The sequence below is a fragment of the Calidris pugnax genome, unplaced genomic scaffold (assembly GCF_001431845.1).
Source record: "Calidris pugnax isolate Ruff unplaced genomic scaffold, ASM143184v1 scaffold129, whole genome shotgun sequence".
In the NCBI taxonomy this organism is placed as follows: Eukaryota; Metazoa; Chordata; class Aves; order Charadriiformes; family Scolopacidae; genus Calidris; species Calidris pugnax.
The window spans coordinates 1,400,612-1,416,992 of record NW_015090856.1 but is presented as its reverse complement, the minus strand read 5'-3'; the positions used below and the strand labels follow the sequence as shown (position 1 = coordinate 1,416,992).

At 38.6% G+C, this 16,381-nt stretch overlaps 1 protein-coding gene across 3 annotated transcripts in view; it reads right to left on the bottom strand.

The window, feature by feature from the left end:
* NADK (NAD kinase) overlaps positions 1-16,381 on the bottom strand; it is a 32,964-nt gene that overhangs the window by 3,793 nt on the left and 12,790 nt on the right. For 2 of the 3 annotated variants that reach the window (XM_014943931.1, XM_014943930.1), the window contains exons 2-9: positions 11,934-12,147; positions 7,695-7,778; positions 3,078-3,207; positions 2,448-2,556; positions 2,136-2,221; positions 1,754-1,856; positions 790-941; positions 174-273 (exon numbers count right to left, since the gene is read on the bottom strand). In XM_014943931.1, the coding sequence (XP_014799417.1) occupies positions 174-273; positions 790-941; positions 1,754-1,856; positions 2,136-2,221; positions 2,448-2,556; positions 3,078-3,207; positions 7,695-7,778; positions 11,934-12,106 (937 nt within the window). In that variant the 5' untranslated portion in view covers positions 12,107-12,147. Of the gene's footprint in view, positions 1-173; positions 274-789; positions 942-1,753; positions 1,857-2,135; positions 2,222-2,447; positions 2,557-3,077; positions 3,208-5,186; positions 5,931-7,694; positions 7,779-11,933; positions 12,148-16,381 lie in introns of those variants that run through there. The other variant, XM_014943932.1, reaches the window with a different exon arrangement.

Below are 16,381 nucleotides of genomic sequence, written 5' to 3'. Positions count from 1 at the left end.
ACTCTAAGGCATCAGTTACCAGTGAATAAACACACCTATTCTTTGCACACCAACGTCTTCTTCACAAGTCAACTGAAGCTTGAGGTTTTGTTTCCATGTGAGATAATCCTTCAGTAAAATAGCAACACTCTACACGCGACCTGAGACCAACGGAACGCGCGGAGCAGACTCACCATCTCCTTGCACAGTTGTTATCAGGTGCCCGTTGAGAAAGACATCTACGTTGGACAGGTAAGACGAAGGACCACGATCCACCACAACTTCATTTAGGACCTGCCACGACACCAAATATTACAGCAGCCCGCTCTCGCTGACTTGGCAATAATGTAATAAATGACAAGCCCAAAAGCACTTTCCAGATCTTTGAAAAATTCACACTTATTTACTACCTGCCAAATGAGACTCTCTTTACATCTCTGTTATCAAGTGCCAGCTGAAGTTCTTAGATGTTATTTCCAGAAGCTGGTTACTAACAGTGTGCAGGGGTTTTCACTTATAAAAATCTTTAGGATATCCCATTTTAGAACTACTGCTTTGTTTTCAAATAAGAATGAAAATACTGCTATAGGAAAGTACAGTATTTATTAGCACTTATGACTGCAGAAAGTAATGATGTGCACCACTTCCTCATTAATTAGTGCATGTATTGTAAATTAGAGCAATACAGATCAGACCCACACCACTGGGCTAACGGAAAGAAACTAATGGAAAGGGGAAAATTATAATAAAGTAAATACAATTCAATTTACAAGCAGCACATTAGGTCTTTTGCTTATTTTCACCTCTGACCTGATATTGCATAATTTGCTTGCCCATTTCTTTCTCGAGGTTTGCAGACACTACCCCGTTTTCTTCTATTCCGTTCTGGACTGTCATTTTCTCTCTGTGCTCTTTTACTACTTTCACTTTCAGTCTGCTTCGCAGAACAAGTGCTGCATTGCCTAGAAGTGAAATACAGGAGAAAGTACACAAAAACGATATGCTGGTATAATAAATACATACTCCTGTCACCACTAGCACACTGTACCATCCCCAACTGCACCCACAAGAGAACTGTCTACACTTGGTTAAAGCTCAAAACTGATTTTTAGTAGTAATGAGCAAAACGAAAGTCAAATTTAAACCCAATCCTTCCTCCCTTCACTCATCATGTAAAAAGAACATTTCAGTTTTCTATGGCCATGATCAAGACTGGAAAACTCTGCTGGGCCTGTGGGATCTTCACTAAGGCAAAAGCTAAGCTTAAAGAAAATTAGTGCATTAGAAACACCTACTGGAAGACAACATTATTCAATGTGATCATTTTATCCATCTTTTCAGGAATCTACTTTGGATGCAACCCAAGTTGCTTCATATTGAAGAAACAAGGTATTTCTTCCCTCAAATCTTTTATTTGCCTGACTTCTCCGTATTTAAGCGCTGCTTGGAGAAGCAGAATAGCACAGGCTTCAGAGCTATTTGTATGTTTAGCTGGCAGTTAACAGCTAACATTTCAGTTCTGCATCATCTCTTACTTGTTTACTCCACACAGGACAAAGTTATTTCTTAGCTGTTTTCCTCGACAGAGCAGGACAGAAACCAGCTCTGAAGGGCTCAATGCAACGCAACACATTCGTTAGTTTATTATACATTTCTTTTGACTCAATCTTACAGGACAACCTCAAGGAGTTGGTTAAGAAAATGCACTAGTCTTGGGAAAAGCTACAGAAAATGTAACAAAGAGAAACACCACACCTCGTCCCCTTAAATTTACCTTCTATAACCTGAGTGACTTGGGACTGAAAATTCTCAAAATTAAATGGAGTAAGAAATCCAAGGGATCCCAGATGAAAAGCCATAACTGGAGGTACACTACCCTATCAATAAAGAAAAAAATTTAAAAGCTACTGAATAAAAGCAATTAATACTTCAACTAATTGCCTGTAAGTATTTTGACTATTGATGTAACTGTACATAACAAAACCAACACATTGCATACATTATTTTCAGAAGGTATATGGTAAAACAGGCTTGATAAAAACCAGAATGAACAGCAAAGGACAAATGTCCAACTCAATAACAAAGAAAAAACAAACAACCTCCAAATACTTCAAAAAGAAAAGAGCTTTTTAAGTCTATTTCCCATAAAGACCAACCTGGAAAAGTGAAGAAGCATAAAGTAAGGTCCCGTCTCCTCCCAGGCATATGATAAAGTCAATCTGATTGGAGATATCATCATAATCTGGAAGCAACATTGAAATACAAGTCTTGCATTAAGTTTTATCAACAGCCTTCATTTCCTAACATAAATGAAGCGCAGCATGCCAACATCGACTCACAGACATAAAAACCCCACAACTTTCTGCAAAAGACACATCAGTTTAACAAACTTGACCCAATGACTAAGAAATTACCGAGACAAATAATCACGATACTTTGATTTTACTTTCAAGAAGCCCTTACCATACCTTCTCTGAAGGTGCAAAATTTCTTCTTCACTGGTCCAAAATTATCATCGTTAGCTATAGCGGGGTCTTCCAATACTTTTTTTTCTACATACACTATCATATTGTTCTCCTAGAGAGAGGTAAGACAAGCGTGTTAACAACCTCTTCCAATGACAAAATATTTGACTTTCCCCGTAATTTTTCCATCAGTTTAAAACATAAATAACACTTTATAGAAATAATCTGCATCTGGCACTTTTGGGGTTTATTTTTATTGTGTGGTCTAACATTCATGAGACTTTTGCAGCACGCACAGACTGTCTAATAAATTAAACTCAGCTTTGGAACGCAGATTACATGAGACAGATACATCGCTGTGTTTGTTCAAGGCTTAAAGGATTAAGCTTTTTATATCCCATTCCCTGTAATTTAGAACTGCAAACAGAAGGAAGGAAAGTTTTTACTTTACTTTTTTAAAGCTCCGTACTTCAACTATTTAGGTATCGATCTTAAGCTCTGAAACAAATTTTACTACTTCCAGCAGCAACGGGTATAAATTTCTTTACGTTCCACATTCAACAGAGTCAATCAATGAGAACAGGTTAGATGTAAAACTACTTATGGCAAAAAAGGGAATTTACATTTCATTACCTCAGTGAGATACACACAAAGCTCTTTAAAGGGCTGCAGCAGACTGGCATCACGGATCTTTTTAATAACAAGGACGCTCTTGGGAGGTTTGTTCCATGTCAACCGCTGGCTCGCTGGGTCCTGAATGTGCCTAGAGGAGAGGGGAAAAGACACCGTTACTCCACTGTGCTTTGAGAACATTCTGGCCTGTTAAGAACATACCCTTGTGTATAATTACACTCAGTCCCTAGAGCAACAGAAAGAAGGATGTGACAGTTCGTATCATAGTGATGCTCTTCCCCCATGACACCAATCAGTGTTTCAGTGTATTAAGATGGCAGAGCAGTATTAAGGTGGCTGTTCTTGTAGCTGCTGCCACGACGTGTGCGAACAGGGACGTCACAGAACCCCTACAAAAGCTCTTGGATCAAGTTCTAGAACTAACTGACATCCTCCCTGCTGCTTCTGGCCATAAAGCCTTCCCCTGTCTTCTCCTAGGGCTCTCTCCTCTAAAGCTGACTCAAAATAAGGAGAAACATCCAACTAGAGAATTAGAAAATGCCACACAATTTTTTTTTCCAATCCAATACTTGAAGTCAAACAGCTTGTCAATGTCAATTTAAAAAATAGTGCAATAGTTCCAACCCAAATATTCTTTTTTTTCTTTTAATAATGTTTCCTTCAGCACTTTTTCACTGAAGCCTGTACACACGGTTTTCCCAATACAGTTTGAAGCCTGTAGATGCAGCCATGAATTCTACAGTTCTTCTACTAATGCTAAACAACACTACCACAAGAGAAGGACAAATAATTAAGATTCACATGCTCATCTGTACTAAATCCTCAAGATAATCCTAACAACTATGAAAAAACTGCAGTACATGAACTCTATTCTGGGAAGGCTGCACTCGTAACTCTTATTAAAGCCTCGTAAATAAAGAGCTTAAACAGGAAGAGGTGCCTATACCCTTCTGTTCCAGGCAGCACAACTACTACTTTAAATTAAAAAAAAACCTCTACCTTAAAAAAGTATTTTAAAACTACTGTCTGCCTATTGTCAGGACAGCATTTCAAGACTTGAGAACCTCAAGAATTAAATATATGTACACAAACAATTTTGCAGCTCTCATGAGTGTTCAGTAACAGAACGTCTATTTAGTCGATTTAGGAATACCCAGCTGTATTTTGCTTCTTTTGTATCTACTTCTAAACTTCCTAATTTCCCCGCTGTAATTTGCATATACCAAGCATCTCATGCTTTTCCATATGGTGCACATATAATCTGCAAAGCAAAGCAGATTAGCATAAATGCTGAACAAGCCAAACTTACAAAGAGATTTGGATTTAGAGCTTCAAGGGTTAAAATAAAACAGATGCTGCTGCTGGAGGTGGAATAACCTGTTCATCTTACTTTCCAAAATGCCTATATCCTACATATAAACACAGCAAAATCTACAGATTAATAAAGCAGTCTAATAGCAGTAATGTTTACTAACAAACAGTGCAGTCTGTCTCTAAACACTGCTCCAAAGCACAGAACCCCAATGTGCTGTTACACTCAGTGCCATGCACAGGCTTCCAACATCACCTTATGGCTCATCTGGTTCAACTCATCATTTTACAGCCCTGAAATCATGGAGCAGGGAAGACGAAAGGCACCTCTGGAGAGAGCCAAGTCCAAGCCCCTGGCACAGGGTAAAGGCCTTCTGAAGATCCCTTTCTTGGTCTCAAAATATCACCATGAATCTGAGAAGATTATGAATTTGGAAAGCTTCCTCTGACTTGACCAACCAACCACTAGCTAAACTGAAAATAAAGTAAATAAACCAGAAGGAGTTGCATTTCTGTGTTTATTGCTGCCCAGGAGTTGCAAGGGAGCTGAAGCTGCAGTTTTATATGCTAGTTCCAATACAAATGGTGATTAAAATTAAATTCCTCAGATCTCAATACTGTTAAAAGGAAAAAAAAAACCATGTAGAGAAACCACCCCAAAACCATTCCAAGATGATCAGACTCTTCTAAAGGCAGCAAAGAATTAAAGGCTGAAGCACTGCTTTTCACTTAAATAAAGCTACAACTAACAGATCTCACTCAACCAAAAGCCAGTCCGTCTGTTCCAGCTGTACTCACCAGTTCCACGCCGGTCTATTAAATGAAAGATTATTCACAACATGCTTTAAGATCTTCATGGTTCTTCCCAGGGGTCAAGCAAGTGCAACAGCTCCAAGAAAAATGGCTGAGGCTTTTATCACTTATTAATAACTTGCTATCTCAAAAGAAAACATTTTTCTCTGAATTTTTTTATTCCCCCCGTTAAGTATTTCAGTCAGTCTCAATAAAAAGTCATGAGGCTTTCAGAAAAATCCTGCAGAAAATGTTTGTTAGAGATCTCCAGAGGCAAGATTTCATAAGAAAAATCCCATTTCAAGTTCAAAAACAGGTATTTGACCTCCCTTCTCCTCAAAACACAAGCACCTGTTTCTTTTTTCACTGAAGTCACTCAGTTCCTCTGCTCATCTGACCTAAAGCAGGTTTTTCTACGCAATCACCAACACTGAGACATCAAGACCTTCTCTAACTTCTGCCTGTACATAAAACCTAAAATTTTCTGTTAAGAAACACTCTCCAGTGAAGAGAGTTTAACCATATTAGTGACCGTAGAGAAGAAAAACCCAAACAAAAAAGGTTTTGCTCTGTTCTTTAAAAGCCACAGCCAAAGCCTTACATAGAGTAAGAACAGTCATTTACAATCTGGCCTTCAAACAGTCCTTTCCTTCAGTGACCCGAGAGCACCTTTACTCCCCAGCTCGTTGGAACACGGCACAAGCAGACTTTTCCCCGGGAAGCGGCGTGTGCTGCGCGGTGCCTGCAGCCTGATCCTGACAGGATCCTCTGATCCTGACACCCTCCTTATATCCTACCAGCCCGGCCAGCCCCTGGGGTGGAGCGTGTTCCTGCCCAGGTGGGTAAACACCAGTGGCTGGGCACTTCAGGAGCTGCCACTCTCCAGGCTCCAACTCCAGCCCGGGCAGGAAGAATGAGGAAGTTCAGAGTTACTCTACACTGCAAGATTCCCACCACACCTTCCCAGGAAAAGTTTGGATGCAGCCAACCTGCTCTCAGGAACATTGCTAGTCCTCGAGCAAAGATTCAGGGAAATAAATACTTAAATACCTTTAACTGAAAGAGCAATGGAATAAAATGTTTTAAAAGGAGAAAAACAGGGACCACTCACTTGGTGGTCTGAAAAACCCTGATATTCCTCGTTTGACCACAGACAACATTTATTAAGTATATAATACATAGTGTAAAAAAAAAAACAACTTTCATAGCACCCAACCTATAAAAGGAAAATCTTTATATGCCTGTTGACCAGAAACCAACACATTAAATTTATCAGCAGAGTCTAAAAGCAAACTTGCCTTAATGATATTCATACACTGAAAGTTCCATAGATCAAATACGGAAATTCAAACTTCCTACTCAAGGTTCATACACTGAAAGTTCCATAGATCAAATAAGGAAATTCAAACTAACTACTCAAATGCACAGCACCAAGAGAGGGAGAAGGCTTCCCTCAGGTTTCACAGAACAATTTATCCTTCTCTCCTTGTGTTGTCCAGACAAATTTGTGTTCCTCTATCATTCAGAAAGACCATTCTTCATGTATTTCAAGTTGGTGGAATAAACAAAGCGCTACCAGTAGCTGCTCCGTATTAGTTTGCAATCAGGGTGTTTAATACACAGGGAGTTTACTGCCCATTATGTTGGAAACTGTTTATTATAGTTGCCATTGTTGACATCAAACCAGGGATTACAGATTATGCAAAACATGTCTAAACAAAACTTCAGTACTTAATACCATTCACATGCCCTGCTGCATTTTTATGTGAAATGGTTCTGTTTTTCTTCCAAAATGGATATACTGACCTGTGAAAAACCTAGTAGCTAGTGGGCCTAAGAACACCACGTGAATCAGTAATGTAAAACTACTAAAATGAACTCCTTTTATGTTTATTACCCTGCAGGAAGTATTCCAACCAACAAAGCCACTACAAATTCACACCAAAAAGTACCGATTATGTCCTATCGTACCTTGGGAGTGTGAAATGGTTCTGTTTTTCTTCCAAAATGCCTATACTGACCTGTGAAAAACCTAGTAGATAGTGGGCCTAAGAACACCACATGAATCAGTAATGTAAAACTACTAAAATTAACTTCCTTTTATGTTTGTTACCCTGCAGGAAGTATTCCAACCAGCAAAGCCACTACAAATTCACACTGAAAAGCACCGATTATGTCCTAACATACCTTGGGAGAAAAAAACCCAATGACATTCAAACCCATATTATACTTTCCAACACCCAGCTCACGCTCACACACAGAGTGGGGTTTCAGCTGAGAACGCAGCAAATACAGCCCGTTCTCCTCCCAGACTGACTTTTTAACTGGTCAAGGTGTGATAAAAACAGCAGGGCAATTTTGGCAAGGCAGACCCCCCAGACTGGCAATCGAGCAACATGAAAAACTCTGAATATAAGGGAAAATACAAACAATGCTGATGTGGGGGTGAATGGTAGAAAAGCAAACATCTTCCACACAGAATAAAATAATCCCCTTCAGTTGACGAGTACTTACATAATCGTTTTAGGATTTTGCAGCATACAGGCCTTTGGTCCAAATGTGGTCACTGGGCATGGTCCGTGCAAGGAGCGTGTTCTCCTAGAGATATAGATAGAAAAATAAACAGTAAGAAAAAGAAATGTGATGACAAACCGGGTATAATTAGCTCCCCAACCACCAAAACCACTTCACTGAAAAATCTGCACTAGGCAATACTGGGTGAAGTACATTTCTTAAACGTACACTTGTGGTTGACCAGCCAACGTGGTTTTACACGAATTACCTATCACATCTCAAATCTAAAACTTAACTCCTGTACTTCTCCTTTCAATCAGAGCCTTGCTGGCAGTTTATCTCCTTTACATACTGAGTAATCACTTCCTAAATCATTAGTACCAGGCACATAGTCTTCTTGTATTCATTTCATCTTCACTTTGCACAAAGGAAGCCTCACAGCCTCAAAGACGAGGTGGTCAAGTTTACTCAGGTCAGTTCTGTGAATTTCCAGGGTGGCTACAAAGCAGGAGACTCCCTTTGCACAAGGGGTCCCATGGAAAAGACGTGGGGTGATGGTTTGAGTTACCCCAGGGGAGATTCCAATTGGACACGAGGAAAATCTTCCACAGTGAGATCAGTCAGTTACTGGAAAATTCTCCCCAGGGGACACTTCTAAGACTCAGCTGGAGGTGGTGCAGTGCCATCTCAGCCAGAGCAGGCTTTTGCCAAGAAAGGTTGGATTTAATAAATTCATAAAATGCAAATCCTTCGATTGTAATATCTGTGGAGGTATCTCTCTGCAGCACCAGGCCTTAGGTCACCTCATTACATACCAGGTTAGGGCTCCTTAGTTTTTCAGTCTGTTTCCCCCCACCTCCAGCACCCACATTTGTCTTTTAGAGATTACTTGCAAAACAGTTCCCTTTTCTTTCCACCACTCATAAACAAAGAGAATCCAGGATTTTGACTTTGCTGTTTAAGCAGAACTCTTACTAACCAAAACCATTTTTTTCTAGGCATTAAGGTAATACAGAAATTGACAAACAAGGAATCACTATTGACTGAAATTACTGAAGACTGAAAAATGTCTGTGCTTTTACTGCTGAGAAAGGCTGGGGTAATAATTCAGTCATTTAAGAAGAGGAGTACCCATTAGGTAATTTAATCTCTGTGAAAATGCATAAAAGACATCCCAGGCTGAGATTAAGGCAGGTAGAGACAACCAAGAGGCAGAAAAAATGCTGTTTGAATAGATATGAAAAAGAATACTGTTTTTTTTTTCATTTATTTATCTAATAAGAGCTAATATGCTCTTTGTCTTCAAACAAACAGGTGCTCTGAAAAGTAATTTATCCTCAAACTTAAATCCCACCCAGGACAGGATTACTCCCAGCTCTAGGATGAGATTATCTGGACCAAGTCAGAACCGTTCTGTCTCCTCCTTCCCTCCCACCTCCTCCAGCAAATCTGCAAATGGGAGTAAAATTTACCCCAGTTACGTAACTCTTGAAACATTATGTAAATGCCATTAGAATTAGTCCATTAAAAAGAACGGGAAATATGCCTTTCCTGTGCTTAATTCAATCAACACAGGAACTGGTAACTAATTTGTTACTGCCAAGCAATAGATCATTACTGCGCTGCCTCCTATTGTGGCTATTATAAAGTAGCTCAGACCAGCCCGATGATTCACTCTTAATACTCAAAAAAACCTCAGAAATCTAATAAAAATCAAAACCAGATGGCGGGTTAAAAAAATACAATTAAGGAATAACAGCAACATCTTATTTATTCCACGTCTAAGAAAATAGGCTTGTGTAAGATCTCAGTTCCAATTATGAAAATGAGTATTTGATTTCCTACATTGAACACACAGAAATGGTATTTGTTTTTCAAACATTTTTTTTCCATTTGTAAGTCCAGGCACGACTAACCCAGTCAGATAAGATTATTACTAAGTGTTTTATGAAGTTTACCTTATTTATATTAAAACAACAAAACGAGCAAGGACTGACTAATTAGAGATTGTGTGCGTGCACCGATACGTGTTAAGAAATGATAACTCTCTATCCACTTGTGAACAATTACACTCGATATTGGGGCAGTTAAATCCCACCCTGGCAACATCACCTCTGCTTCTTCCCATCCACAGCTCACCTTCACAACATTCAAACAAAGTTTTCTCTGCAAGCTCTAATTCATAATTGATATACATTTTTGTTAAGATTTGACCTGGTTTTATTAGTACTCAATCTAGGCACTGTTCAATCAAAAGAAGGTAAAATGTTTGAGTGAACAGAATTTCAAGGAAATGCAATGCAAGGGAAATTACATATATTTTAGGAAAATATACTTGCTAGCTGAAAGCAGATGGGCAACTACTTCAATCTGAATTACCATAGAGCAAGCCTGAGATCACTTTCTGACATTCCCAAAAATGCCTTGGGACAATTTTGCACTAAATTGAAGACAGACAGTGAATGAATGCAAAGAATCTTGATGAAAAGAAAAATATCTTGCAAACAATGACCCTAATTCAAACCCACAATGGGCAGGGTCTACAAAAATCACTTCTAGTTTGAAAAAGAAAAAGCAATTATTTAGCTAGAAGTTAATAATACACAAAAATTTGGACCACATGGTCTTTCACACAAGCTGATTGAAATCTATATTCTTAAGGTTTAAGGGGAGAAGGAAAAAGCCACCAGTTTTACAGCATGGTTTTTACATAAGGTCTTAGGTGTTGACTATGACACACCACCCAGCAGCTGGAAGAGCACCGGCAGAGAGCAGCCCTCTGAACATTTTCCAAAAGCATTAAAGTACGCTGACTTTCTGAACTAAATATGCAAAGCAAGTATTTTCCTAACCTTTTAGCCTCTTCAGATAAAGGCTTTAATTATCCTTCCCGTCACCATAAAGCTTCCCCCTGCCATCTTCAGCCTCGTGAGAGCGTTCCTACCAGCAAAGCAGGGACTGGACCAGAATTTCAGCTGCTGAGAAACTCCTCCGTGAGTCTGTCTGTGCTCTTACAGAGGGTCACAACGTCAAAAAGCACGTCCTGCTACGCTTCCCCCAAGTTCAAGACCCACTGCTACCGCAGCACGCTCTTCGCTATTGACAGTGGGTCCAAAGATCACAAAATCAGAAGTCCTGTCCAGGCTGTCCACATGACAAGAGCATTGCAACTAGATTACAAATTTGGCTCCAAGGAAAAATGGGCGTTTCTCCCTGCTGTGAAACCATCGGCGAGCACAAGCTTACTTTGGGCTGCCCCACGTTGCCACAAAACCTAAATACTCCTACAGGGGTTTAATACACAGCACTAGAGCATCTGTAAAAGCTTGTAGAAGTGTCTCTACTGTTGATTGATTGCTTTTTGAGCCTATGAGCCCTGCAGAGACCCCCTCTGACAGCCAGCCCACTTGGATTAGAGATCTGCTCTTACTCTATCCCCCTCCTTTAACCTCCTGCCTCCACTTTGGACTCCACCTTTAGAAGTGCATTTTAAGAATCCCTTAAAAGCACCTTGTTGAGCAAGAGGTAAAGTTCTGCCTACTAATTAAAGATCTGGAACCAAGCATAAAACTCTTCCTTTCTTGTGACCTATTAACATAGCTCACTACAGATGCATTTGGATTTTATTTCTGGAAGGTACTTAAAACATCTTAATATAGGTTGAAATACGACAAATATCATAATATTCAAAGTTCAAATCAAGTATCATAATATTCGAAGTTCAAATATACCCTAAGACACTGGAAGTCAGGTACTGGGACACAGTAGGTTACTCAAATTCGAAAATTAATAGTTTATCTTTATCTTCTTAAAACAATAACCTTCAAAGTTTTTGTACTTTAAGAACTTCTAGCTGGAAACACACCCATACTTTGTTATCTAACTTTCTTACTAAGAAATAATTTCAATACATGACACCACAGATAGTAATTTTATGTGCAGTCTGTCTTTAAAACCCATTCACATGAACGTCAGTTTAGAGATGGCCACCTATGTGGCTACTTCAGAAAAATCACCATCTTTTCACAGCATGGACCAGAAGAGGATGGTTCACTGATCACCTCCCTCTCTATTTATTTCCACAAAACGCTATTTTTAATTCTGTTCATCATCAATTGTCACAACTGCAAGACTATGGTTATACAAAAAGAGGGGAAAAGAAATAAAATCTATACAACTTAATTTTTTGTTTTCATTTTTCTTAAAGGTAGCAATAATAAGAAGAACCAAGAGCCATACCGGAATTCTTTGGTGCTTCCCAGGGCTGGTGAAGCAGACAAGCTTCGTGACTTCGCCCTCCCCCGGCTGGTATTGCTCCACTCCTCATCATCATGACACGTTGAGCAATGATAAGCAGAATCCGAGCTCCCATCAGCCTTACTGGGACACAGTTTTTCTCGATTCATCTCCATAATGGAAGTGAAGGAACCTCAGTGAGAGAGAAATTCAATTCCTGTGGAAAAACACCAGGAGAAAGGGGACAGGGAGGAGAGAGAATTAAAATACCAGTATTAGAAAAGTAATTTTAAGTATTAACCATGGAGTTTACACACTTTGATAAACACTTCTCTAAAGGATCTGGGCAATTGAGAAGTTTTTCAAGGAAATCAGAAGATACTGGTAGGAAAAATGACCAGAATTAAAACACGCATGTTCCCAGATTTAGAAAAGGCTCAATACAAAGGATACTGGTAGGAAAAATGACCAGAATTAAACGCTTGTTCCCAGATTTAGAAAAGGCTCAATACAAAGTTTTATAGAATCATAGAATCATTCAGGTTGGAAGAGACCCTTGGGATCATTGAGTCCAACCATCTACCCTACTCTACAAAGTCCTCCCCTACACCATATCCCTCAGTACCACATCTAAACATCCCTTAAACACAGCCAGGGTGTGGATCTTTTTTCAAGACCAGCACAGATTCACATCTCCAGTCATATATAAGATAAAATAAATTTATTTTAGATACTAAAGAAGAACTGCTTTAAATATTTGCCAGGGAATCAAGCCTCAGGAAAATCTGTACTCTCCTGAGGTGACACATATATTGAACAAATAAAAGTGGAATACTCTAAATTATAACAGAAAAAAAACAACCTGTCAAAGCCAACCAAAAAAAAAAAATGCAATAGAGATAACCTTAATAAAGTTCAGTTCTTCACAAAATGAGATTAACACCATGCTGAGAAGAGACAAAAACAAGTTGGAGAACGATACCAAAGTTCTTAAATCATTTGTGACAAACTGGAGAGATGGTCCAAAACAAACAAGATGAAATAAGGACAAATGTGAAGTATTTCACTTCCACAAATAATCAGCACAAATAGAAGATAAACAGCTGGCTAGACAGCAATTTTGCAGAAGTGCAAAAAAAAAACACCACCCCCAAAAAACCCCACCCAAACAATAAAACCCAAACTTTAAATAGCCATCCTTCCCCAAAACCACTAGAAATCCCATCTGTAAGTTCTCAGCATTATTTGAATGGAGCAGAAGCAGCCTTATCACAATCTAAATGGAAAGCAACTTTCAGCATATGAATAAACACGAAGCTATAAACAAATAGAATCTAAGCTACTGAAGTCTAGAGGAGTCAACAAGGAGGAAAAAGTTAGTTCATTAAAAAATTGCAGATGTTTTTAAAAGAGTTTCATCACTTCGGATGCACCTCCCACTGCATCCTGTAGAGAACAGACATCATCATAACCATTAAAATGGACTGTGGCTCTGGAAAATACAGAAAATGGCATTTGGCTGCAAAGTTACCAGAGGATGACAATCTCCACAATTTTACAAGTATTGTGTTTCCCAGCACCCCAACTTTTAGATAACAAAAGCATCAATGAAATGAAGCTTTAATTTTAGAACGGGCACTGGCTCATTACTAAATTAAACAGAACGACCATCTGATCGAATTAGAACATACTTTTGCTCCTACTGTAGATTAGGGTTACCCTAAGAGAACACTGCTACAAGAAGGTACAATTACAGTCCTCCATTAATAATTCATAAGATCCTGTGCCTGTAATGATATCAAAGTTTAGTTGTTGGCTACTCATTGCTTAGTGCCATCTGTGACCATGACTTGGGAAACAGTAATTTCAACACATTTATCGTTTTTTACAACTAAAATCAGAAAAAAAAAAAAAGAAGCCTTTATCTAATAGATTTTAAAATATTTTTTTAAAAGCTACAAAGGAAGATAGAAAACCAGACACTCATTTACCATCTGTTTGCAGCCACTCACTCTTGTAATGCACTTATTACAGACCTACCAATCAACATATATATAAAAAAAAATTCTAATACCTTAATTTTTACTTTTAAATCTAAGGATTATTCATTATAACCTGAAATCATTCTTGTGTTTGGTGTATCTATTTCATAGGGTCCAAACAGGCTTCTCCAGCATCTTTATATATCCAGACTTCCGCATACTTTACCATCTTTCTGATTTTTAAGGAATTACAGATCCAACTGTATCTTTACTGGAGTACCACACTCTTAGCTAATGTTAACCAAAACTATTACAGTGAATCAAAGTTAATGCTTAGTATGCAGGAATATATTACATTTTGTAGAATTAGCCAATAATATTGCTGGAGATAATTATTCGTCAATGGAGGAGATCAGCTCCTCAAGAATAATCCAGACTGGAAAAAAATACACTGGAACGGGTGGAGGAGAAAAAAAGCAGATACCAACAACCTCTGCAACTGTGTTTTATTACCAAATTTAGAAACCAAGGATTTCCAAAGGAAACTCTGTCCTGACAGAATCACCCTAAGAAATTTTTATCTGTATTGTTACTCAGCTCTCAATGTGCACTGCTGCTAAACTATTTCAGAAATATTGAGAGTGGAAATCAGTAACAAGCACTCTCTCACCTCCTCTTACCTAACCCCCACCAGCACACTTCTCAGAAATACTCATATATCCACATACATGTATCTGTACCATGCACCCACCCTCAAGCTCAGTATTATAATAAATTATTTCTTAAAAATCTGCAAAACGGGCACAGACAAAAATGTGACAAGGCCAGGCAGGTAACAGTACAACATTTTCCTCTGCTTTCCCATTACACAGGTTATCAACTCTTCATTTCTTTGAATCCAAACACTGAGAGCTTAATCTGGGCCTACGAAAATAAAACTTGCAACAGCAGCTAACGAAGCGTATGGACACGCAACGCAAGTGAAAGTAGTTTATGGAGAACTCGTTTTGTCAGTAACTTAACAGCTGGTACATGTGCTTCCTATTCCACAGCATCACCCTTAATTAAGAGGTGTAGAGAACAATAATTTATATGGTAAGCAATAAATAAGGTGTGTTTCCATGTGACTTTGTCTGAAGCATCGTCATCTGACAGATGCTGCCAGTAAGGAAAATCAGATTAGCACAAAACTAGAAGGAAGGAGGTGTACAGACCTGCTAAATACAGCCTAAGAACTTGGTATTCCTTCCATGTAATACTTTCCAATTCTGGATGTTTTAACTACAGCTTAAACCACGTACTGTTTAATTAACATTCCCTCACAAGACCTTTATTAAATAAGCAGACTTGACATAAGGACAAAACTATCACTGAACAGCTTCCAGGATTGGATCCAGAAACTTTTAAGCACATGTCAACAAACTGGTGAAAAGGCTGCTCTGGACTAAGTCATGTTCAAAATAAGAGAAAAAAAAATTTTAAAAAAAGGTATATATATATTCAGCGTTATAGAATGAAGGGTGACTGAGAAAATGTTAACATTTAATATTAAATTCTGTGACAGTGACACAAACTAGCCAGTGGAGCCACCTCATACGTATCCAACTTTTTACTGTGGTTTCCCATCTTCAACTTCTCTGTCGTTATAAACACACGCTCCCACATACCAGAACTTCACCGATGTTTCATCAAACCATCTTTATACAAAAGGACCCCAGAACACCCCTAAAGCTCTGCTGCATCGCTCAGACTGTTATTTTAAAACAAACTTTCTCTGTCAAATGCATCACCCTAAATCATCACGATTAGAGGATCACTGTAGGGTCCATCCCCACCAAACACTCACACTACTTTTAATGCACCTTCAAGACTGCAGCATTTCTACGAATTTCTTAGAAATTGCATCAGACATTCAAAAACTCCTCATTTTGTACCTTGTAGCAGGGTATAAGAGGACAATCTTATAACAAAAAATGGTACCACTTGCCCCATTGCTACAGACCCATGTTTGCTTCATCACTTAATTCAGTGAAGAAGTTTTTTTTAATTATTACATTTTGCTAAAGAAAGCACTCCAAGAGAGATTACAGGCAGACAACTCCAACCCTAAGGCACCACACCCCCTCCCACCCAAGAAAGAAGGAACAACTGTATTGGGTAGAAAAAGTTTCGGGTTGGGTTTAGTTTAGAACTGCATATTCTAGTCTGCCTGAAGGAAAAAAAAAAAAAAAAAAAAAGGAAGTCACATTTAATTACTCCTGAAGGGGAACTTATAAATGAGGAACACTTATTAGCGCAATATATTTTTTTCTCTGGTAGCTTTGAACTGATCTCTAACAGCGCCAGCAAAGTCCCAGCATAACCTTGGAGCGTGTTTCATTATCATTCAGATGGGAACTGCTGTCTTATGACTGCAGTTTTAAAATACAGTACATTTTTATAATTTCTAAGTAGGCAATCAAGTGGATG